The sequence below is a fragment of the Ostrea edulis genome, chromosome 2 (genome assembly GCF_947568905.1).
Source record: "Ostrea edulis chromosome 2, xbOstEdul1.1, whole genome shotgun sequence".
In the NCBI taxonomy this organism is placed as follows: Eukaryota; Metazoa; Mollusca; class Bivalvia; order Ostreida; family Ostreidae; genus Ostrea; species Ostrea edulis.
In genome coordinates this window covers 49,330,467-49,356,666 of record NC_079165.1, presented here as the reverse complement: position 1 = coordinate 49,356,666, position 26,200 = coordinate 49,330,467, and the positions used below count along the sequence as shown (strand labels likewise).

At 35.3% G+C, this 26,200-nt stretch overlaps 1 protein-coding gene across 5 annotated transcripts in view; it reads right to left on the bottom strand.

Moving 5' to 3' along the window:
- Window positions 1-25,904, bottom strand: part of LOC125679482 (uncharacterized) — a 109,398-nt gene extending 83,494 nt beyond the window's left edge. For 2 of the 5 annotated variants that reach the window (XM_048918733.2, XM_048918736.2), the window contains exons 1-3: window positions 25,172-25,841; window positions 9,120-9,180; window positions 8,696-8,789 (exon numbers count right to left, since the gene is read on the bottom strand). In XM_048918733.2, the coding sequence (XP_048774690.1) occupies window positions 8,696-8,735 (40 nt within the window). In that variant the 5' untranslated portion in view covers window positions 8,736-8,789; window positions 9,120-9,180; window positions 25,172-25,841. Of the gene's footprint in view, window positions 1-8,695; window positions 8,790-9,119; window positions 9,181-18,472; window positions 18,570-25,171 lie in introns of all 5 variants that reach the window. The other 3 variants (XM_056154396.1, XM_048918734.2, XM_048918735.2) reach the window with 3 other exon arrangements.
- Window positions 25,905-26,200: the final 296 nt, after the last annotated feature.

Genomic DNA, 26,200 nt, shown 5'->3' with positions numbered 1-26,200 from the left:
GGTTTGTAAGTCTTCCCTGCCTCTCTACGATCAAGACATAAAAGTTACCACCATGTAGTGACCCATGGTAACTGTGTGCCTTGCTGCCTCAGGCAGAAATGTATGGGACTCAGAGGAGGTCTGCCCCTAGACATGCACCATGCCAGGCTCAATAGCATGTGGACATTCCCTGATGCCCAGCTGTTGGGTTAAGTGGCAATTGCTATTTCTCTAAATAGCCTTCACTGCCAAGGTGACAGTAGCTGATACAGCGAGCTTCATAGTTAAGAAGTAACGGTGAAGTGGCAGTCGTAGTGGTCAGAAAGTTAAATAGCCCTAGTTAGTTATGAACGGTGTAGGCCTTGGACTGCCAAAAGTGTCCAAGTTAGCCAAGGAAAGGCATCCAGATGTAAAACTGCCTAATTTCTGAACATGTCTAAACGTGAAAGAAGTCGACTAGGCAGCGCCACCAGCAGTAGAGCAGCTGGTAATGTCTCGGGCTTGGCGGGCCTCAGAGCGTGCGGGTCTGCAGAGTCCAGCCTATATGGCAAATCCAATGAACGCCCAGAACCATTCCGTATTGCACCTTTAAATGTTGGCACGATGTGGGTCAAGTCAATTGATCGCCTTTGCCTTCAAGAGACTAGATGGAGAAATGAGGGTTCCAGGAAAATGACTGCAAAGGACTCCAAGCGCAAATTTATCTGGTCTGGAAATAATAAAGGAACCGATGGTGTAGGAGTCATGCTGGCAAAAAGACTGGCGGATAAAGTGTTTGAGGTGAAGAGGATTTCGGCTAGGATCCTGATGGTACAGATTGTCGTGGGTAAGATGTTCACTGTGGTATGCATATATGCACCCCAGGTTGGCCTTAGTGAAAATGAGAAGAACGACTTCTATGAGCAACTGCAAAGTCTGGTGGCAAATGTCCCAGCCTCAGAGGAATTGTTTGTGCATGGGGACTGCAGTGGACATATAGGAAGCAATTCGGATGAATACAATGAATGGCATGGTGGCCAAGCCATAGGTCAGCACAACCCAGAAGGTGAAAGGGTGCATGAATTTGCAGTTGCAAATGACTCAGTGATAAGCATCTCCCATTTCAAGAAGCACCACAGACACCTTGTCACATTTCAATCTGGAGATGTCAGTACAGATTGACTACATGCTGTACCATCGTAGTTTCAGAAAATATATGTGAGCACCGTCAAGCGCCTTCAGTGTAATAACGACTGAGCCATGATAAGATGGACCTGCCTGATCAAGCCTGCATGAAGATGACATCCACTTTGAGACTTCTATCTAGGCTCAAAATAAAGAGACATTGCTGAAGTTCTCCAAATGGGCAGGCTGAGATGGCTTGGTCATGTTGAGCACAGCACAAGCCGGATCTCGCAGGTCAGATGCATGAACATCACAGCACAGCAGGGTCAAGGCAGATCAAAGCTTTCTTGGGATATACTCGTGAAGCGTGATCATGTAGCTCTGAACATGGACTCTACCAACCTACTGGATCGCCAGGTGTGGAGAGGAAGACTTTGCTCTCAACATGAGGATTAATCCATGGCTTGTATAATTAAAACTGGTTGATGATGATGATGTGACAAATGTCAGTCATACTCAATGAAGAATGTGCCTTACAATACAAGCTAGTTGTATGTGACCTCAAGATTCAGGCTTTGCATAGATGCAAACGCCAAGTTTACCCCCACACATAAGAACGTGGAAACTTAAGGATCCAGCCTTAAATACTGAGTTTGCTGAGATCTTTGCATCAAAGACAGCAGGAACAAGACAGATACTGTTGATGGACTATGGAAAGTACTGAAAGATAGTCTACATGAGGCTGTAACTGAGGTCTGTGGTCTGACATGCAAGCATCAATGGCGAAAGGAGACATGGTGGTGGAACGATACTGTTGAGGAAGCAGTGTGTGAAAAGAGGCGTTGTTTCAGCAACTGGAAGGCATGCGGTAGCAGGGAAGACTATAATGCTGCCAAACGTGTTGCCAAGTGAACTATTCAACATGCCACGAGTAAAGCTTGCCAAGCAAATGTGTCAAGACAATCAAGATGTAATGGGTGAGAAACCATTTAAGAATGACAAGAGTGAACTATCTATTGATGAGGAAACCAGGAAAGTGCTATGGAAACAGCACTATGACAGACTGCTAAATGTAGAATTCCCTTGGAACTTAAACAACCTTACAGATGAACCTCCTGTTGAGAATCCAAGTGTCCCATCACAGCTAAGATGATTGAAAAAGCAATCAGCAAAATGCCACTGGGTCCATCAGGCATAGTGGCAGAGATGACAAGGCCTACTGGCAGTATTGGTGTAGCTCTTACGCATGATCTCTTTGACGCCATTGTTCAAGAAGGATGTATTCCAACAGAATGGGAAGAAAGTTACATGGTCAGTCTATACAAAGGCAAGGGTGATGCACTAGATAGATGTAATTACAGAGGCCTTAAGTCAATTGACCATATAATGAAAGTCTGAGAGAGAGTCAAGGAACAACTGATCAGACTGATGAGATATAGTCCTGTTTCATGCCAGGTAGAGGAACCATCAATGCCATATTCATCATATGACAAATGCAAGAAAAACACATCGCAGCCAACAAAGCCCTCAACTTGGCTTTCATTGACCTAGAAAAGGCATTCCACCTAAGTACCTAAGAAAATCATCTGGTGGGCGCTGCACAAGTGGGCGCTGCTAAGACTGTGCAGATCATGCACTCTAATATGAGATGCCATGTTTGTGTAGGAGATGGCTACAGTGATGAGTTTAATGTCAATGTTGGTGTTTATCAAGGATCTGTTTTGAGTCTTTGTTCTGGAAGCACTGTCAATCCAATTTCATACAAGCTGCCCTTGGGAGCTCCTATATACTAATGATCTAGCAGTTGTTGTCATTTCCATTGAGTCTCTGATTGAAAGAGTGGTCAAGTGGAAGAAGAGCTTGGAGAAGAAAGATCTCAGGGTCAAAGTCATAATATCTGGCTTGAATATGGAATCTATGAGAAGTTCAGGAAAGTACCCATTTGCAGTCTGTCTAAAAAGCACTGGCAGAAACTCATCTTCTGTAACAGCTGTTCATGCTGGGTCCTTGAGAAATGTAGTGGAATCAATGGTCCTCTTAAACCTGATCAAAGATACAAGTACCTGCACTGTCATGGACTTGCTCGACCTATTGATGGTAGGCCTATGACAGAGGTAAAAATTGGTGAGGAGACATTTGAAGTTTCAGCAGACTTCTGTTACCTTGGGGACACTTTGTCATCAGGCGGGGGATGTGAACCTGCAGTAACAACGTGATGCAAGTCTGCTTGGTAGAAATTCAGAGAGCTTCTTCCAATCCTGATGAACAAATACCTGGCAATCACAACCAGGGGTTGTCTATATTCAACCTACATTAGACCTGTGTTGCTATATGGTTCTGAAATATGGGCACTAACAGCTGCTACTCTATGGAAACTAATACGCAACAACAAAGCCATGATAATATTAAGATGGATCTGCCGTCTAAAACCTGAAGTAAATGTCACCTTTGGGTCTCTTATTACTCAGCTTAACATCAGAAACATTACTGATGTTATCAAGATATGTTGGCTGAAATGGTTAGGCCATGTTGAGTGCAGTACAGGTTGGATATCACAGTTTCGTACATTGAATGCCACTGGATATCGAGCTCCAGGCAAGACCACAGCTGACATGGGATGAGTTAGTAAAACACCTAGATTCTATAGGACTGAATAATATCAATCCACAGGAGAAAGATCTCGACAGGACAGGCAGGCCTTACCCTTGCAAAAGAATTTTAAAAAGGCCTGGATGATAAAATTGGATGGTGATGATGATGAATTGTTAACACCAACAATTTTGGTGCCACCCTGGTACTAAAACCCTACCTCTGGGATCATGAAATTTATAATTTTGGTAAAGAACTACCAGCTCCTTCTAAATATCTGCTTAGTCTCAACTTAGTATCAACAGCATTAAAAAAGCTGTTATCTAAATGTTTACACATAAACACTATACCATGATTGGCCTTGCCCTGGAATCAGAACCTCTGCTAAGGGGATCATAAAATTTACAATTTTGGTAACGGCCTTCCTGCTCTACTAAACTCTCAATTCAGTATTCGGATGTAGAAATGAAGATTTTAGAAATCATACCAAATTTGAAAAAAATTGGAACAGTATTTATCAAGGAGTTAAAAATGTTTAACAGTTAATGCATGTTGCATGATGAATAGCACTAAGTCACCTGAGTGACTCAAGTGACCTAAAAACAACAATGAACACACCCAAAAGAACATGAAAAGATCAAAGAGAAAATCACTGCACAATGCTAAATGGATCATAAATCCTGACTTTGTTTGCGCTATGGTACCATTGTACAATGTTAATATTTTTCTTTCAAAAAATGATTTCATAACTTCCTCATAATACAATATTTTTAAAAATGACTTTTACCCGACTCCTCACTGCATTTCCCCAATCCTCTCATCTGATCCAAAAGTTTGATTAAATTGAACATTTCCTCTGCACTATCTGTCCTCAGAACAAAAAGCTATCTATTCACTCAAAATCATAACATATTTCTGCTCATCAACACAAAACAAAATGCACTCATATGTAATGGAGGGATAGCTGTGGCATACAATAATCTCTGAATTCAAGAAATGGTGTGCTAAAATGTCCAAGGTGATAATAAAGCTGCTAATGAATGTGACGTCAAGTGAGTAAAACGAACTAGCTTGGAACACTGGAAAATAATTTCCATGGCAACAGTCATGGAAAATTGTATCTTGGTCAACAAAATTTGCAGGTCTTTATCACAGCGGTGAAACATTTGAAATTGTGATTTTACAATGTTTTGATAAAATAATAAATAAACATCAACAAAAGGTACTCTGTTATATGTAGTGCTTTGTATAATATATTTCATATATTACTTATCACAACATTACTATATTTCTCATCTTCAATTGAAAAAAGTTAGGAGTAATTTAAAATACTAAAGATATTTCAAGATATTTCAACTTTCAAATATGAATATCAAAATATCCTAATTTTAAACTGAATTAAAATGCTTTCATTTCTTTTCTTTAATGAACTCGTAACATCAAGTACAGTATAACGCTGTGCTCCCACTTCCTAACAATGTGTAGATCACAATTCAAAAATAATAATAATAAATTGCTTTATCAAAATAAATTATTGTGATTTCCACTTTAAATTTGTTATTTTTATTCATTTATTTTCAAAATGCACCTGTGACAGTAAGCAGGCCTAGTTGTCAACGAGGTATATAACATCATAATTTGTCTAATCCAAAAATAAATAATAATTGTACTGTACAGTTTATTAGAAAGAAAAAAACCCACCAATTACTTAGGTAAAGGAATAACATCACCAAATAGTGTTTAAATGGTTACCCATGTCAACATCATTTCCTTGCAATTTACGATTTCATACTCGCTTTCTTCACTACATTTGGGTATTTACATCGCTATTCGTATGCACTGGTGGCTAAAACATAACATTCGGGAAATTTGTCAACATCGAAATAAATGTTGTCTATGGTGAATAAATTAGGCTCCAATAAGCTGAGTTTTTTAAACTATTGAACACTATTTTCACAATCAGTTGATCAAAGAACGTCGCATATGATGTCACTGTACCACATGATTACCTAACTAATTAACAAGAATTTTATAAATCAGGGCTTAGATTTAAATCCATAATGTGGCTACTTATCGCAATATTTCAGCCAACAAACTATTAGAATTAATTACTATAAACAAAGAAAGACAAACTGCATATAATTTTGTATACTTTAGAAACTTTTGCGATGTGTCCTTTAAAGAAGTTGACTTAATTGGTCACATAAGTATTACTTGAAAGTATCACTACACTCAGGGGCTAAGAAATTTATGATATTTTCCTATTCTGCATCTCTAAGCTAAATTCTAATATTCAGCAACAATATAAAACAAGATGTGTTTTTAAAATACAAATGCCCCCAAAACTATCCACACTGATGAAAGACTTTACATAATAAATCTATTTAATTTCAATTTAGTATCAATAGCATTAAAGATTTTTTTTTTCAAATGCCCTCAAAAGTGCATACACTGATGAAAAGCTTTACATAATATAAAAATATTAACACATTAACATTAAAACATTAAAAGGTGACTAATTCGGACCCATCCTACAGTCAATACCCTGGGTTGTGAAATCCATTATTTCTTATACATCCTCTTCTGCTATTCCTAAGTATACATTTAGATTTCATACAGTATCAGCAAACTTACACATAAGTACTATATACTAAGTTTGGCCCCACCCTAATACCAAAACCTCTACCCCTGGGATCATCAAATTTACAATTTTGGTAAATTTCTAAATATCCATTTAGTTTCAATTTAGTATCAATAGCACTAAAGAAGATGTTGTTTAAGCGTTTTGCACATAAACACTATATACTAAGTTTGGCCCAGCCCTGGGGTCAGAATCTCTACCCCGGGGATCATGAAATTTACAATTTCTGTAGAGGCCTTCCTGCACTACATCACTATGCATTTAGTTTTTCTTAAACGTGTGTTTCTATAGAGAAAAAGGTTTTGAAAATTGATAAATTTTGGGCAGTTTCTGCCCCATCCCTAGGGCCCCAGGGGTGCAGGAATCCTGAAATTTACAATACATACCCCCCTTGTTCTAAATACGCTTCATACCAATTTTGAAAAGAATTGGAATGATAGTTATCAAGAAGTTAAAAATTTCTATTGTTCACACCTTTGATAACTGACCATTGTGGCCCCACCCTAATACTAAAACCCCTTCCCCTGGGATCATCAAAATTACAATTTAAATAAAGAACTACTTGCTCTTTCTAAAGATCCATTTAGTTTCAATATAGTATCAATAGCAATAAAGGAGATGTTATTTCAGTGTTTTACACATAAACACCACATACTAAGTTTGGCCCTGCCCTGGGGTCAGAACCCCTACCCCGAAGGTTATGCAATTTACAATTTTGGTAGGGGCCTTCCTGCTCTACATGACTATGCATTTAGTTTTTCTTACATGTGTGCATTTCTTGAGAAGAAGATTTTTGAAAATTGGTCAATATTGAACAATTTTTGCCCAACTCCTAGAGCCCCAGGGGTGCAGGAATCCTGAAATTTACTATTTATGTCCCCCTGTCCCAAAGATGCCTCATACCAAATTTGAAAAGAATTGGACAGGTAGTTATCAATAAGTTAGAATGTTCAATTGTTAATGCACAACAGACGATGACGGATGCCAACCGATTGCAATAGGTCACCCGAGTTTACTCAAAAGCTTGAGCTGTTATCATTATACAAACTGCTTGGTTCAGAAAAAACTTTTCAAAAGTAACGACTAAAAATTCATTAATTATCAATCTTAACTATTAAACTTGACAACAAATTCATCAATTATCATATGCCTTTGTAGACGGATATGGTCTTTCATATTAACAAATTTCATCTAAGGATGCTTTGTGCCAAGTTTGGTTCCCTATACATATGCATGTAAAACTTTGATCCCCTACATAACCCCAGGGATCATGATTTCAACAAACCTAAATCTACTATGTCAGGAAACTTTCACGTAAACTTCAGCTTTTCTGGCCCAGTAGTTCTTTAGAAGATTTTTAAATGACACCAACCTATTTTTCACTTTTGTGATTATTTACCCTTTGAAGGGGGACATGGCCCTTCATTTGAACAAACTTGAATCCCCTTCACCCAAGGATGCTTTGTGCCAAGTTTGGTTGAAATTGGCACAGTGGTTCTGGAGAAGAAGATGAAAATGTGAAAAGTTTTCACCACCGACAGACAACAGACAAATTTTTTATCAGAAAGGCTCATGTGAGCTAAAGAGGGGGGCAGTCACCCAATATATCTTACTTTGCTTGTAAATATAATGGAAAATGAACGCTGTCAAAAACTAACAATCTATGTGTCTGTGGAGTGTTAGTATATTATAATGATGTTGTGTTTGTGGGTGTATGTATATATACTATAATGATGTTGTGTTTGTGGGTGTATGTATATATACTATAATGATGTTGTGTTTGTGGGTGTATGTATATATACTATAATGATGTTGTGTTTGTGGGTGTATGTATATATACTATAATGATGTTGTGTTTGTGGGTGTATGTATATATACTATAATGATGTTGTGTTTGTGGGTGTATGTATGCAACTATGCATTATACTTACATTGTACTATACCCCTTTGCAAAAAATGCTCCACTTTGAAATGTTCTTGCTTATAACACAAATAAGAAAATCTTAATCCATTTTAATTTGGAGGATCGAGTGCAATAAATCTGGGGAGGGAATCTTCTGTGCACAGTTATACTTGAACATCATTTTAGCATTTCGTTAAAATGTTTTGTTGTTTTTATGGTTAAGCAGGAGTGATCAAACATAATGGTTTTTAATATTTTTAATTCAGAGTAATAAATAAACAGTAGCTAGCTGTCCTGACTTTACACATCATTGAAAATGCATTATTTTGGCAAAGCCATGAAATTTGATACCCAAGAAAATGAAGCTGTGCAGTATTTGGTTTGTATAAATTGTAAATCATGTCATCTAACACTCTCTGTATATGACATATCTATACTTTTATTTTCTGTCCAGAAGACTTCCTTCATTTAATTGTTACCTAAACCATCCAGACTAGCTTCTTTTCCCATCGTTGTCATATTATGCTGAAATTGTTTATGTTTTACAGTACCGCTCAAGTTAAAGTAAGTCACCTGCAAAGATATAAATGAGGAATATGTCTTCCAAAAAATTTCAATGTTAAGAAATACATATAATAGCAGACTAGTTTTTAACTAAGGTATGCATTCAATTCATAAGATGAAAAGTTTAATTGCTCGTAACTTTGTGCTAACCATGTTCCTTAAAATTTTAAAATGACAGATTATTTTCTGCAAATAGAGAACATTTCTTCAGTGAGTTATGCAACATGGTTACCTTGAACATGCATGTGCATTGCCATTGACGAGGTTTGCAAGCTTTATTCTTGTTTCTAACCAGTTTAAATCAGCAAGATCTTAAGAAAATTACATCATCTGACTTACGGATCAAAATTCAATCCATGTTGTTGGTACACCTGACTGGCCATGAACATTGAACAGCTAGCTGAAAAAAATGAACATGATGAGTGCTTTCTGTTGAATCCATAATTTGAAATACATGTGCGTATTATAACTCCGGCTGTATTAAAATGAAAGTAGTATATTTCCCATGTGGAATCATGACAAGTTTCATGTGAACAAAAAGTAACACATATTAATGAATTTTGCTTTTTAGAGATAATATCCACTAGTACTGTCCTACTGGGACTAATACCCCAGTGGGGCTCATTGATATCCATACTCTAATCTCTTAAAAAATGTCTGGACAAATTTAACTCAAATCAACAAACAGAGACAGACAGACAAGTGAAATGATGACTCCATTATACCCTTTCCTATACTTAAGCAGTAGTCACTGTGAGAGAGCAATGTTATCGTTACAAAATCTAAAAGAAAATGGCAAAGTCCATAAAGTTGAAAAAAAACACCTCTAAAATGAAAATGCATGTATCCATAACTTCCATCAAGGTTAAATAATCTCAATAAAAATGACAGGTGCACAACTTCATAATATGCAATAATACAGTGTCACATCAGTATATCGTCACCCATTATATCGCCCTCTCCGCATACTGCCATCAAAATGTGAAGAACAGATTTCCATACACGCTAAAAAAAAACCCGATATAATGCCAGATATGCCTATCGCCATCTGCCACTGGTTTTCAGGTACAAAAGGTCAAATTACCTTCAAACATCCCCTGATAACAATGCAAACAACCAGAGATCAGAAGACATAATTATACATTTTTGGTCTATCCGGTGAATTGTAATGAATCAAAATTTAGCGCGTCATAAAAAGAGGTAAGTACAAGTAATTGTGATAATAGCTTGAATATATAATCATTTAAAAATTGTCTCCGTAATTGTTCAGTAGAATTGCCAATGCGAAAACAACAGAAACGAATACTATCAGCTGCTGTAAAGAACTAGGGACGCTATTGGCCAAAATTGGCCGAGCTTCAAAAGCTGACCATATTTTGCAGGTACAAAGGCGATAATTTTCCCCTTTCATCCATATATAACATGTAACATTTACTTGTTGCTGATTTTGTGAAAATAACGTTACAATATTGCATTATTAACTCTGACACTGTCGTCTGGCGATCGCTTTTCAGAACGTCATCAACGTTATAGGATTTACCAGTACAGTCCCCTGATTCTTTTTTAATATTTTCTGAAAGTTACAATGTTAACTTTTTATCTAAAAAATACTCATTGAGATCAAAGACTATTAAAAACTGGCATGCTATGGAAAATACATTATGCACTTTCATGTAACTTTATCGTGATCATAGACATTTTGCGTAAGAATCTTGTGTTAATTAGCATGAGGAAAATAATGTGTGTATTTGCCAAAAATTGTTGAGTAGCTAGAACGCAATCATATTTTCGAAGGCGCTGTTCGTTGTCCTCCCTATTCAAATGAATTATGGAAAATAAAATGGCTCTTCAATTTTCTTTGGGGGGGGGTCATGAATATAAACACTTTGATTGTGTCATATAAAATTACTTCCTAAGCCATGTACACGAAGGACTATATAACAGGCCTGCTTACATGAATATGTAATATACATGATACGTACAGCACTTACGAATACACTATGTCTGCCTGCTGTAGGTATTTATGAAATATATTGATTAGAGCGAGATACTAAATGATACAAATGTTGTATGAATGGAATATCATTTTCTTGGGTACAGCAAAACACGTCAAGTAATATACGTGTAACTTCAAATGGTGTATTTCATACAGCAAATATATTTAAGAACTTAACAAATATGCATCCGTGTTAATATCTTTACATTCCCCTAAATCGTCAACAAAGAGTAGTTCTATAAATAACTCTCTCTCTCCATATAGTGTTAATCTTTGATAAAGTCAACCAAAAGATGCTTCAAACCAAAGAACAAGGTACAATTGTGTACTTAAAAAGGCCCAAAAAATTTCTGTTTTAAATGTGTCTTTAATGAAGCTTAATTGATCTGTGTTTTAAATAATCTAATGTATACTATCTCAAATTAAATCAAAGTTATTGCTTATTTGATAGCATTATTACGTCATGAATAGGACTTTTTTCCGCCTTTTTTCAAAAAGAGTTGGATATCTGTTAAATTTCATCCAGATTACTGCTTAGGAAAAAGTGTGCCCATCCATCGAGCAATATGAAAGTAATATATATTGTATATTAATAGAAGATGAAAAATGTATTTGAATATGAATTTGCTTGATGCATGGGATGTATGTTTTCCGAAAAGAAAATCCCCTGAAATTATGATTTTTCCATTGATTTTGGCATTTTTGAAAATTTTATGCCAACTTCACGCTCCAGGGGTGTCATACAACACAAAGCAATTTTGGATCAAATTAAACATAGTTTAGATTTGCTTATATATTCCTTATTTGAATGCCAGATTTTGGGACTCTTACTGAAATCATCCATTTTCTGGGACTGTAGAAACTGTACCTATACTTCTTTGAAAAAAATTGGAATATCAAGAAGTCAAGAATGCTCAATGGCTGATGCATACATTTGAAATATTTGATCACTATGATCATTTTGGTCCCATCCTAATACCAAAACCCCTACCCCACAGATCATGAAATTTACAATTTGCTCCTTCAAAATATCCATTTAGTTTCAATTTAATAAATGTTTTACACATAAACGCTACATGCCAAGTTTAGTCTCACCTTGGAGTCAGAAACTCTACTCCAGGGATCATAAAATTAACAATTTTGGTTGAGGCCTAAATCCTGCTCTACGTGACCATGCATTTAGTTTTTCGCACAGTTGTAGGGAAGTAGATTTTTGAAAATTGGTCAATTTTTAGCAGTTCTTGCCTTGCCCCTAATGCACCAGGAGTAATAGACTCCTTAAATTTACAATTTATGTTCCCCTTGTCCCAAAGATGTTCCATACCAAATTTGAAAAGAATTAGAATGGTAGCATTCTCTACCCCAGAGTTCTGTGTGCTCTTCGCACTAACCTCTGTCAATGGATTTTTACAGAAATCTTGTAATAGTTTCTAATATCCAACATTTATGTTTTGGACTAAATATTTAGTCATATTATGAAATGTTTTTGGTGCAATCAAATTGATGCTTACTGTAAATTGTTTAAAATCACCGTTTTATGATCCTGAATTTGGAACTACTTCGTAATATCCGTATGAATTTAAGACATTCACGTGGTGAAGATTTAAATATAAAAATGGAATCAAAATTAAGAAAGGCTGTAAAAATACCATAAAACTTGTAAAATAAGAGACAAACAGCTAAATGGTAAATATATACATGTACTTATAAAAATGCCAGTGTTGGGCTATGAAATGAGCCTGATGTATCACTTGTTGTCAAAACTTTTAAAGGGAAAGGAAACTGAGAACAATTGTTTATATCATGTGATTATATTGTCAGGTGATTCCAAGCGTTGACAGAGGTGTATGTGAAGCTTTGGTAATGCACTCTCTGGTGAGAGAATGAAATGGTAGTTGTCAAGAAGTTAAAAATGTTCAATTGTTAACACATGACGGACAACAGATGCAGACTAATAGCAATAGGTCACCTAAGTGATGTCAAAAAGCCTAAAAAGTTTCTTCTCTTCAGCTTAGAAGTCTTGACAAAATATTCTTACTTGTTTATTTGCTGTTTTACCATTGAGGCCTATAAGAGTCAGTCAAAAAGATCAGAGTTCAAAGTAAAGGATAAATAGCTTCTATCAGTTTTCAGACAAACCCACCCCATATACCTCTCCTAATACTAAAATGCACATGATTTATGTTTGTAAGGGCATTGAACTTTTCTGATTACTGCAAATTCTTTGCTTGCCAGTATATTTTCTAATTCTTGGGCCTGAAACATGGACATTTCGCTTATTGATTTGTTAATCAAATGATTAACATGTGTCGTCGGTGGCCTAGTGGTTAGGCCGTCAGACTCTCGACCGAAAGGTCGTGGGGTTCGAGTCCTGGCCGCGGCAGGGCCGACGTTGTGTCCTTGGGAAAGGCACTTTACATGAATTTTCTCACTCCACCCAAGTGTAAAAGGGGTACCTGGCTATAAACAGTGAAAGATATTGTTAGAATGTTAGTGCTCTAGCGATTGTAATGGCAGCTTGCACTGTATCTGTATGCTTCTAGGAGGCTGAGAAAGTTCTAGATTGACACAAGGTCTGCCGGGGTAATAAAGCATTGTAAAGCGCTTTGAGCAGCATACGCTGGAAAAGGCGCTATATAAAACCAATCATTATAATATAAACCACTTGTAACATTAAGATTTTATTTCCACAATGCTTGTAAATTGGGGGTGGGTGTTATCTGCCATGAATACTCACAATAAATGTATTGACACTATGCGAAAGTACTAGCTAACATGCATTTTACCTACCAATGTGCTCTTTGATTTGGACCATAAGCTTTCACATGATTTTGACCTTGAAATTCTTGGGTTTCATAATCTCATTTTTTACCACAAGTCTATATGAATTGACTTCGATCCGAAAAATTTACATTAAGTATTCTATACCATAAATGAAAAACATTCAAATTTTTCGGTCAGTGACCCTTGTGACTAAGAATGTATGGACAGTCAACCATGAATTTTGTTTATTTATCTAAAGACACTTAATTATCATGTTTTTATTATTGTTCCATTCACTCATGCTCAATCATTTCTAGATTTCATGATTATGGCACCCCTTTCAAATTACATATGGCATTATACTTATAAAATGGGTATAGGTACTAAAAATAAACAGTGAATGAGATTTTTTTCACTGCTGTGAACACATTTTTTCTTGTTCACTTGGTAAGTCAACACTTTCACCTTGACAAGATGAAATTGTGAAGGAAAATAACAGAAATATTACCTTTGTCTGCTAAACAGGCTTAATTGATGGACCTCGGAATTTCTTTCAAGCATTTGAAATGCTTGCCCTGCTGTAATTCTTTATGGCCTACTGACACAAGTATAGATTAGTTTGTTGTATATGTATGCAGGGGCAGTTAGGGGGCACAACTTCATGAGGCAGGGAGTCTGAGGGCTGCCTTAAAGCCCCTAGTGGGTCCAGGGCAAAGCCCCAGGAAGCTCCTATATTTTATGGATTGTTTATATGCATTTAACTTTCTTCTTAAAAGATATTTCTGATTTTTTCTGTTACATGCATTCATATCAATTTTTATATATATATAAAATGTCAATAAAATAACAAGCTGTCTACTATGAGGTTATATACATTCAATCAAAAAGTAAAAGTCAGATGCATAATAATGACATAATTTTTACAGTCCCTGAAGTTTCATCTTATATCATGTTTTCTGAAATTTAATATATACTTGAATTCTCATGTACCAACACTTTATATTTACCTATATCAAAAATTCAATTTTAACAAGAGCTCTGCAAACCAATAAATTCCCTCACAATGTAGAAAATCAGTAAATTAAGTCCCATAGTGACCTTGATCTTTGGACCCCAGAAGCTACATGTGAAGTAATGGTTCGATTGAGCAAAAAATGTGGCCTGTAGTCAGTGTATAGTGTCAGCTTTTTCTACAAAGTCCCATAGTGACCTTTTGACCCCAGAATCAATGCTTTCTTCCCAGGTTAGGCTGAGTTTACACACTTCAACCCAGGAATCATTGCAATAATTCAATAATGGCCATGAATGCAGGAAAGGCACTTCCATACATTTACTTACAAAGTCAGTGAAAACTGAATACCATAACTATATTACTATATGTGTGCAGTGTTTCTTACACGCAAACCAGAATCCCAGCGGCAACAGACCAGTCATTAAAACAGGTAGTGACAGTTCCATCGCCAAAAGCTCAGCATCAGGTGTGAATGTCACGGGTCTTCGGATACGACCTTAAAAACAGATCTCCCGTGTCACAGTACGTGTGGCAAGCTAAAGAACCCTCACTGCTCAATGGCCGTAAGTGCCCAGCATAGGCCTAAATTTGAAGACCTTCACTGGTATTGGTGACGTATACAGATGAGTGAAAATTTTTCGAGAGGGGCGTTTAATAAGATACAATCAATCAAAACAATTTTAAAAGCTACATTTGGCCCAAATGATTTGGGAAAAACCATCTATATTTTTGGATATTGGGAATTTTTCAATGTCAAATTCTTCCACATTTGAAAAATCACATACATGTATGCATATAAATCTACTGATTTTTGTAACTATTCCTTTGTTTTGCAACCTTTTCACATAATACTTCGAATTCATTATGCAACATGGCATGCACATCATAAAATCAAGATTATACTTTTTATAGATCTTAAATTGCTTGATTAAAGTAACTCAATACTCGCAGTTTTATCTGATACAAGTTTAAAATGCATGTTTATTTCCATTTATTAGAGTTAAAACTAACAAATTATCAAATAAAATACATAGGTCATCACACTTTTTAAGATGCGAGACGTACATAAACAGAATAATATATCACCGTCAGAAAATTGCACCTTTCCTTAAACGGCGTTATCAAAATTTCATAAAAACTGATCATGACGATATAGTAGCATACATAACAAGTTCATGAAACTGTATCTTCACAAAAATATACAAAAGGGATGCGAGTATTTTACATACTCCTCAGGGTTGTGAGTATTTTGCATCCTCCTCAGGGATGTGAGTATTTTACATCCTCCTCAGGGATGAAAGTATTTTACATCCTCCTCAGGGATGCGAGTATTTTACATGCTCCTCAGGGTTGTGAGTACAGTATAATCTGTCTAAACCGGCTATGTGTGGTTCCAAAGAAATTGGCCGGTTTGCACAGAGTCCGGAGTGCAGAATGTTGACAAGAATGTGAGTTGCTTCCCTTGTATTCACTATCTATGCATATGTGTGTAATGATTGCTAACGTTTTATTATATCACAGAAGAATTCAAAATGTAAAAATATAAATGTCAGTGTTTTATTGTCATGTTCATTTGAAAAAGTTTCAATTTTTATTAAACAATTTAAAATCTGGGAATTATTCACGCAATTTTCTGTTGGTAAATTGTCGATTTCGTCTACATCATCGCCGTTATCAAGTGCTACATTATATACGTTCATCAAGTTTGTGTTGTGTTCGTTTAAAATTTGTCTTTCCCAGCTTTCATTGTAAATGTATCGCTTTCAACTGTCTCAATTTGTGAAACGGAAACTGATGTAATGCCGAGTGATCGACCGGACATGGCGAGTTGTGCTAACTAACTGCATATCATCACTGTCTGACTCGCCGTAGAGCTCCGAGAAGTCCACGTGGGGAAACCCTGCTTTTGGAAAACATAACGGGATTGTTGCCGATTTTGTTTCATTCCAAGAATGTATTGAATTCATCGATTAATTGAACTTTGTCTTTTAATGTCAGTTCTCGTCTCTGTCGTTAGGGGGAGGGCGCCATTACCTCGTGCGTGGTGCTGCCATAATTGAAAAGTGCACCCCCTAAAAATCAGGTTTTATTTTAAACTGATCGCGACTCATCGCCAGTTGCACTCTTTTACTTACCTGTGGCTTCCCTTGAGACACCCTTTGTGTACACCGCGTGTGATTGACCGAATACCGACAGGTTGGTCATCATGGGGTGGCTGGTTTAAATGCGATAATTAGAGCTAATTACGAGCAGTTGGGACCTTGTGCACACCGAATACGATTGACCGTAACAATTAGGGTGGTGTATCATCGAGCGGCCGGTTTACACAGGATAATTAAAGTTAATTGATAGCAGATGGGACTGTGTAAGCCGGCCGATATACAGAATAAGCAGTATCTGGAGTACAGGGAATTATTAATAAAGGATTAGTTAAAGAAATGTTAGGGACTATATTTTGTGGCCGGAATTGACAGAGCGCCGGAGTACTCAGAGGCCGGTTTGGACAAATTATACTGTATTTTACATCCTCTTCAGAGATGTGAGTATTTTACATCCTCCTCAGGGATATGAGTATTTTACATCCTCCTCAGGGATGCGAGTATTTTACATCCTCCTCAGAGTTGTGAGTATTTTACATGCTCCTAAGGGTTGTGAGTATTTTACATCCTCCTCAGGGATGTGAGTATTTTACATGCTCCTCAGGGATGTGAGTATTTTACATCCTCCTCAGGGTTGTGAGTATTTTACATGCTCCTCAGGGATGTGAGTATTTTACATGCTCCTCAGGGTTGTGAGTATTTTACATGCTCCTCTGGGTTGCGAGTATGCAAGTTTCACATGCCTATACTTCCAAAATTTACCTTGTTTCAGGATTTGTTAAAGACTGCTTACATTGAAGTTTTGTGGAAATGCCACAAAAAAAATTCATATCTTTCATAGATCTATGTAAAGCATAAATGATGAAAAACATTGATTAACTGATGCACTTAAAAGGCAATGGTAATTCTTGTTTCTTTTTCTCCTTTAAGATCATCACACATTAAGTGGCAAGAAATGAAATATACAGCCAATGCTTAATTGACCCTTATTAGTCCAGGGTCCAGTACTGTTTCAATTGGGAATTTTATGCCGAAAACTGCTATTTTGGGAAAAGTACAAAAAATAATGCATTGTATATAGAAAAAGAAAATGAATTTGAATTTTTACAGATCTATAACTTATCTTATATCCATGATTAAAAGCATCAATTACACTGTTGACTTGTTCGTATAATTTTCTATTAACCAAATTAAGCATCTTGATGCCACGTAGAATAAAAGAAAACATCTGACCTAGTGTTGGGAATTGGATGAAAAATGATAATCGATAAATCGGAATAATCAGAGAAGCCTTTCAATGTGATTATTGATTATAATCCATTTCTTTATATATATATATATATATATATATATACATATACATATACATATATATATCCAAATTGTGTTTTTAAAAAATCACAGTGTCCGGTATAAAATATTTTTAAAAAATAGAATAAACAGTACACAAAGTTAAAAATTTAACACAAGCGCTTTCATTTTATATACCGCAATGGGAACCAAAATAGCGCCAACATATGCCACACTTACACTCGGCTATTTAGAGGTATTATTATACCAAAAAGTTAAAGAATCATTTGATGAACAATTTGGTCTATATATAAGACAAAACTGGAAAAGATACTTGGATGATTGCTTCATTATTTGGAACAGAGACATTACGGATTGGAATAAATCTAAGAACATTCTAAACGAATTGGATATCAATTTAAAATTCACAATGGATTACAGTACATCTTGTATACCATTCCTGGATGTTTCTGTTATCAAAAAGGAGGATAAAATAATTACAGATATTTTTTACAAACACACGGACACTCACCAGTATTTGCACTTTTCGTCCTCGCATCCAAGACACACAAAACGTGCCATACCTTACAACCTCGCCAGAAGAATATGTACCATCGTTAGCGAAGAACCTACCAGAGAACAACATTTAGGGGAATTAAATAGTTATTTACAAAAACAGAATTATCCAATCAAACTTATAAATGACGGAATCAAGAAAGCCAGAGAACTCAATAGAGAAAATCTTATCAATAAATCCAAAATCAATCCCACCACAAATTCACACATTTTACCGTTTGTTACAACATACAACCCAAGGAACTCTAATGTTACACTTATCGTTCGGCAACTCAATGACCTACTAAAAACAGATGAAAAAATGGGGAAAATTATGAAGAAATATACTTTTATCAACAGCAAGAGACAACCGAAAAATCTTAGGAGACTGTTATGTAAATCTAATTTTCAGGAAAAGTCCAACAAAAAAAATTTCACCGTTACCAAATGTGACGATCAACGATGCAGAACGTGCCCATACTTATGGGAAGGAAATTCGTGCAAATTTAACAACAAGGAATTTACGGTAAATTCAGGTGTGACGTGCTCCACCAAAAATTTTAATTTATGTTATAACATGTGCTGGCTGTGGAAAACATTATATCGGTGAAACTGGAACTACTCTACGAACCCGTATATGAGTTCATAAACACATTTCAGCACCCGAATACAGAAAAATTAAAGTTAGTGAACATATAGATGAGTGTGGCCACAGACAATTCAGTGTATTTCCGTTTTATAAACTGTATACAGAAAATACTATTTCCCGACGAGAAAAAGAAAGACACTTTATTAAGACTTTAAAACCGGCTCTCAACAGCTTACTGTGAAATATGTTTACTGTTACTATCTATGACGTCATAATATACTTAACGTATAAACCTTTTCCCTTCATTCGTTTATGACGTCGTTATGTACGTGAAGTATTAGGACGCCTTTATGACGTCAGGTCATTTCAAAACTGTTTTAAAATGTAACACCTGAGGATTATAAAATGAAAGCGCTTGCATTAAATTTTTAACTTTGTGTACTGTTTATTCTATTCTTTTTTAATATATATATATATATATATATAATATATATATATATATATACATATATATTATAAGCATTTAAATTAACTCTTGTATTCAAATCAACTTGCATATATTTGTTTATATATCAATCTGATAAGAAATTGTTTGTTTACCACACTTTATTAGGTATCACACATCAAAGAAAAATCATATCAAAGACTACTAATACAAAAGAAATTTCTTCAGACTTGTATTTGTCTTATGGGGTAATATCTATGTAAGTGTAATAACATAAAAAAAATTCAAATTAAAACAAAGATTCATAAAATAACTGTAACGGGAAGGGAGAAAATGCAACGGACCACAGGGCTTGAAGCTAACTTTTTATGTCACCAATCCAGCCGGACTGATAGGGTATAATTTCAACCAGTCTGCAGAAAAATTTACCAGTCCAACAGAGTTTTCCAGAAATAATTAAACACATTTCGCTAATATTATTAAAATGAAATTTAACTCGATATGCCTTGGACAATATTTCAATGTTCAATTAAATGTGGGATTTATATATTACGTCTTCATATATCTACAGATCGAAGCATGCCAAATGTGTAAATAAAACTTCATTAACTTTATATTTTCCAAAATGATGCTTTAGAAAATTAACCAGTCCCATCGGACTGACTAAAACAAATGTCAGTCAGTCCGCCAGACTTTTAACCAGTCACAGACTGACGGGCATATGTTAATTTCGAGCCCTGGACCAGACCAGGATTCGAACCCGGGCCCCTTGAATCTCTAGTCAGGTGCTCTACCAACTGAGCTATCTGGCCACCGGCGATCAAACCCGGCTGACTGCTACATTCCTCCCTCCTTAAATGTCTTCACACCTGAAGACATCAACCCAGGATCTTAATCCCCTGGCAGGCATTTTCACCTGTCAGTTCCAGGGGCTGGTCACGGCACCAAATGTAAAATGAAGGGAGAAAATGCAACAGACCAGACCAAGATTTGAACCCGAGCCCCCTGAATCTCTAGTCAGGTGCTCTACCGACTGAGCTAACTGGCAACCGGCGATTGAACCCGGCTGACCGCTACATTCCTGCCTCCTTAAATGTCTTCACACTTGAAGACATCAACCCAGGATCTTAATCCCCTGGCAGGCATTTTCACCTGTCAGTTCCAGGGGCTGGTCTACGGCACCAAATGTAACAAGGGAGAAAATGCAATGGACAAGACCAGGATTCGAACCCGGGCCCTCTGAATCTCTAGTCAGGTGCTCTACCAACTGAGCTATTTGGCCACCGGCGATCGAACCCGGCTGACCGCTACATAACAAACAATTTGTGCTTCCTGTCAGTGACTAGACTGAATCTATTCTAATATTAACTAGATTCATTATCTGAAATTTTTGTCATACAATTAGCACCTTGTGCTTAGCTTTGCTTTGGTAAGATTTCCTGCATAGTTTGCTATCTGTTGAGATCATGTTTTCATGGTACCCCTGCCACCTCTTAGGTCTTTTATTTCACTCCAAATATTTCCAAACTATGGATTTTTTGCTTGTCACTCATTCTCAATATAAGAGCTCAAACACCAAAATGATTTGTTAAAAATGAAAGTTAAAAGATATTAATATTATGCATAATGAAAATAAAATGTCTATAGATTTTGTCTCAAATTTTCTTTTTATCAAATCTAAATACATGAAATAATGACAAAGTGTTAAAAAAGAGGATAATTTCATTTCAAACATGCACGAAAAATGTACGTTACCATCGCTGTATCATTAAAATAGGTCTGTAATTAAGAGTGTTATTGAAGAAAATTATATTTTTGGGGTTGTGTTTTAACACCAATGAATACACCAACCTATTTTAACAAAATGATCTTTTTGAATGTAAGCGTTCAAGTATTTTCCCCCTCTTAAAATGATGGTGAATTTTCGTTCAGATAAAAAGAAATATTTTATCGATATAATACTTTTATCGGTTCTTCTCATTGTGTTTGTACCGATCAGTTTGGAATACACCTGTCTTTTTTTAAATGGTGAGTGTTTAACGTCTACACAATATAGCTTTTCCTTTGTAATCATTAACAAATTTTGCATATAGTTTGGCAACTTAGATACCTGATATAAATGTAACGTACATTTCATGATTATTGTCAGTAAGAAAAACTCAAAGCATCATTAATTTTTGTTTCAGTATATTTGTAAACACCATTTTAATGAAAGGAAACGTGTTCAAAACTACCGCAAACCCAATAGAATGTAGTTAAAATGTGAAATGTGATTTGGTAACGTACATGTCCAACTTTCAATAACACACAAATAAACGTCAATAAATCAACTGTAAAGAAATAAAAATCAGTTTAAAGAAATGTTTCCAGACAGTATTAAGAAATCATAATGTTGATAGTAATATTTTGGTGGTTTTTCTTTTTCAAAATTGAATGTTTGGTAACGTACATTTCGAAGATTTTAACGAAGAAAGTTAAAGCACAATGTGTGGACATTGCATATGGAAACACGATTTTCACTATCAGTAGAAGAAGACAATAATTTTTTTTTCCAAATATAGATTTAAAAGTTGCAGAGAATTTCCAGTAAAGTCGGCAATTAACCGTAGTGGATATTCACGAAAACTGAGAGCCTCTGCTGAAACAAACGAGGACCCCCTGCTTGTCCCCCATCTCTCACTCTAATTTACCGACAACTACAGTAGTCATGCATATTGCTTTGTTTATAAAATAAATAGCCCCAAAAGCATAGTCGTTCCTTTTAAACTTAATGTAGCTTTGAGGAAGGACATCATAATATAAGCTGAAATAAATGCATATACTATCAAATAATTTTTTTTGTGTTTGACAAAATAGTGTTTTAGTTTTAACTCTACAGTTAATTTAAACCTGATAAAAAAAAATCCTATATTGTATAGATTTTTTTATTCCAATTCCGTTAAGGATTGGAAATACTCCAGATTACTTTATCTAAACACCATTAATATCTTCATCAAAGAAACATTTTCAAGTAATGTTCTTGTTTGTCGCTTTACCAAGACAGTAAACATCATATCTGCGGGGTTTTTTTGTTGTTTTTTTGTTGTTGTTGTTGTTTTTGTTATTTGTTTGTTGTTGTTTTTTAAAGTAAGAAACAAATATAAGAGATAAAGGGAAAAATTAATATGTTCTGACAGTGGTATGTTGTGGACACCTTACATATATTTAATTTGATGAAAGAAGACAAGGCTAAAACGGAGTCATTTGTACATTTCAATTATTGAAATGTACGTTAACGTTATGGATGTACTGGTTTTTCCAATTCTATTGCAGCATTAACCTTTTAAAAGAGCACATTTATTTTATCTATACACGGCAATATGAAATAATTGTCAAGGATTATCAATATAAGAAAATTTTGTTCATAAAATGTGGAGAAATAGTAATAGAACATCGTATGTAACATATTTAGCTAATGTTTATAATCAGTCATTTTAACATAGTGATGTAGGATAATTATGCCGGTGAAATCTTCTTTTAGTGTGCAATATTGTTGAGACAATTCTAATATAATATTTGGTATTGATGTTGTCACTAATTCTTTGATTAATTTTCTAAAAATGTGAGCTGGAAATATGCAAAATGTACGTTACCATACATAACGTACATTTCATTTCTTCAAATCAATACTCCACAATTACCACATGTTACAGACGTAATGCACTGGTTTATACCTGAACATGGATTGCTCAAGAAGTGTATCACACATGTTTAATATTTATAAACCAATGCACGATATTCAAAATCATATTAGAGATGAAAACCCGTCATACCAGCCTCGTGTACAGGAGAAACTTTAGTTTTCTTTTACTTCTGACGCTTAGGCGATATTTAACCTTCAAAATCGTCCTTCGTGTAACTATTAGAATTTGTAAAATATGAAAACAAGAACGTAATATCATAGTTCCGAATTTTATAGTAACGAACATTTCAGTAACGTACATTTTTTACCAGGAGTTCTTTACTTAAAAGAAAGTATTTAATGTGATAAAACAACTTTAAATTATTTCTGTCCAAGATGCACACAGTCAATAACTCAGGGTGTTTGACATTTCTCACTCGGCTTATTGAATACGGAAAAAAACTAGGGTAACGTACATTTCTTTCTTATCTCTACGTTATGAAATATCAATTTTCAGTCAAGAATTTGAAAACAAATTGTTAAACTTAAGAATCATTGTTTCATTTAATGAGACAGAAAGTATATCAACGTTTAGGTAAGATACAATTAGCATATCAATGTACCTACAGGAAACGACTAGTAGGGTCTCTAATCTTTGCGATTATTAAATAATTGGGCGAAAATAGAATATACGACAGGTACATTATACGAGATAAATCCTTCATTATCACAAGGACGGAAAGAAACAATAAGCAATGCCATCTATATGATATTTTGGTTTGTTTTATCAAGACATTTTAACCTAATATTCATAAACGGGGATTTCGTAGACATGATCAGACGTAAAGTATTACTCGGAGACAGTAACATACATTTCAAATACGCTACTATTTTCTAATTTGAAACCAGTTAAATATCCTTCCAAACCAATCCTATTGTACTTTCTTTTTTAATCCTATAAACATATTCATATTGTTGATGAAAATATAGCACGGTCCAGGTTAATTCTCTTAAGTAATAATGGAGCGACACTGTTTGATCCCTTATATTGAGAATGGGTGTTTACTGGATGATCATAGAGAAAATTCAAATTGGAGTTGAAATATGTCAAGAATACACACACATTAACACATTTTGAAAAATCTCGATTATTGAAAAAAAAAAATCTATAAACGATCGATTTTCGATTATAATCGATCATCGGAACAACAGAACACTAGTCCGATGGAATAATAATAGAAATATATATATAGGATCTATCAACATATTTTGTGCAAAAATTTAGGAGGGGCCCCTCCCCCCTCCTAAATTTTTGAGTGTAATATGAAAAATATGTGTAGGCACATGCATGCCTACTCGACCCTAACGAAGCTATGCCCCTGTTGGTGGTTTTTAACCATGATCCCTTAAAACCAATCATCATAGTTAAAAAAAAAAATAATTTACAAAACCTCCTGACGACCTACATGTTTCGATGTATCATAAGATGGCAAAGCCCCTCTTTGTATTTACAGATAAACAGCATTTATATACGTCTACAGGTCAGCATGTCATTACATCATATGGTACCACCCACAGTGTCAACCTCAAACACGGATTTTCTAAAAAATTACATAAGCCTACTACATACGTACATTCGTGTACAATACAGCATGTCTACTTCTTCTTATTTTAATGTACATAAATCATATAGGCAACAAACTATACTTCAATATGTATAGGGTTGTTTACAAGTTACAGCTTTATCTACCGGTGAATCATGACCCCTGAATTAGAACAAACTCGGAATATACATTAGGTTAAAACTATAGGAATAGAATAAACAAGATTTCCATTGTTTTCTGTTATCAACATTAAACATGATTTGACGTGAACCCCCTCCCCCTTCTTCGTTATTACTTTGTCAAAATCTTAATCATCAAAAATTTTCTCAATATGCCTAGAACGCCGGTTCCGCCGCTGTCAATTTCCACAAACTTACCTGGATCACTGTAGGAAGGGAAACCTTGAGAAGGAGGGTGTTTACGTCCCCGGGTCCTCACTTCTATTTAGACAGTCGGTCAATTATCTCGTGTATGTGAACTCTCCATGACTGAGTGACCCAATTATTCACAACCAACACTGACCCAAATTCAACATAATTTTTCTAACATGCGATCCGATTGGTAGAAAAATACTGCATTTCAGCTGTTGTCATATACTTTTACATGCATTTTCGGGGAAAGTACATCTTTAAGGTTAAAATTTGGTTGTTTAAAGTGTGGAGAGCAATAAACTTTATCATTTTCAATTTAAACTTAATAACATAGATCCATAAGTTAGGTGAAAATATCAAAATTGTCTGTAACCTGTAAACAACTTACCTAAAATATAGGTCAAATTGCCGAACCAATCATATTGTGTCTTTCATTTTCCCATTGGAGAGATAGGCGCTCGTTACAAAAAGTAAACAACTAAAATTAGAAACGTGTCACGCAAGAAGTGAACATGCAACAGCTGATTTGATACTGAAACTTCACAAGTTTTGAAAAAAGGTCTTTGAAAATTCCACATGCAACTTCCTGAATCATAATGAGAGAAACATACATCAGATTAACAAATTGTCAAGATATCAAAATGCCAAGATCGACAAACAAACATGCTTTCGGGTCAAAAACCTCAGCAGTGACCTTCTGTAAATAGGTGCAATGTCATGCTACGTCGGCGGGGTAAAAGTGGTGGATCCAAAATTTATCTGACTTGAAAAGAATAGATCTATGTACTGGAAACTAAAGAGGGAAAACAGCATCGTTTATAGGCTATATACTAGATAAAATATTAGTAGTTTTTTGTTTTTTGGTGGGTTTTTTTTTTTATTTACTTTTCCAAAAAAAATATGAATGATATTATATATATGACGCTTTCGTAATTTTAAGCGTTAGCTCCACAGGCACTTGTTTCTGTAAATGACTTATGACCTCTGTATACTAATAACAACACGTTATTAGTATACAGAGGTCATAAGTCATTT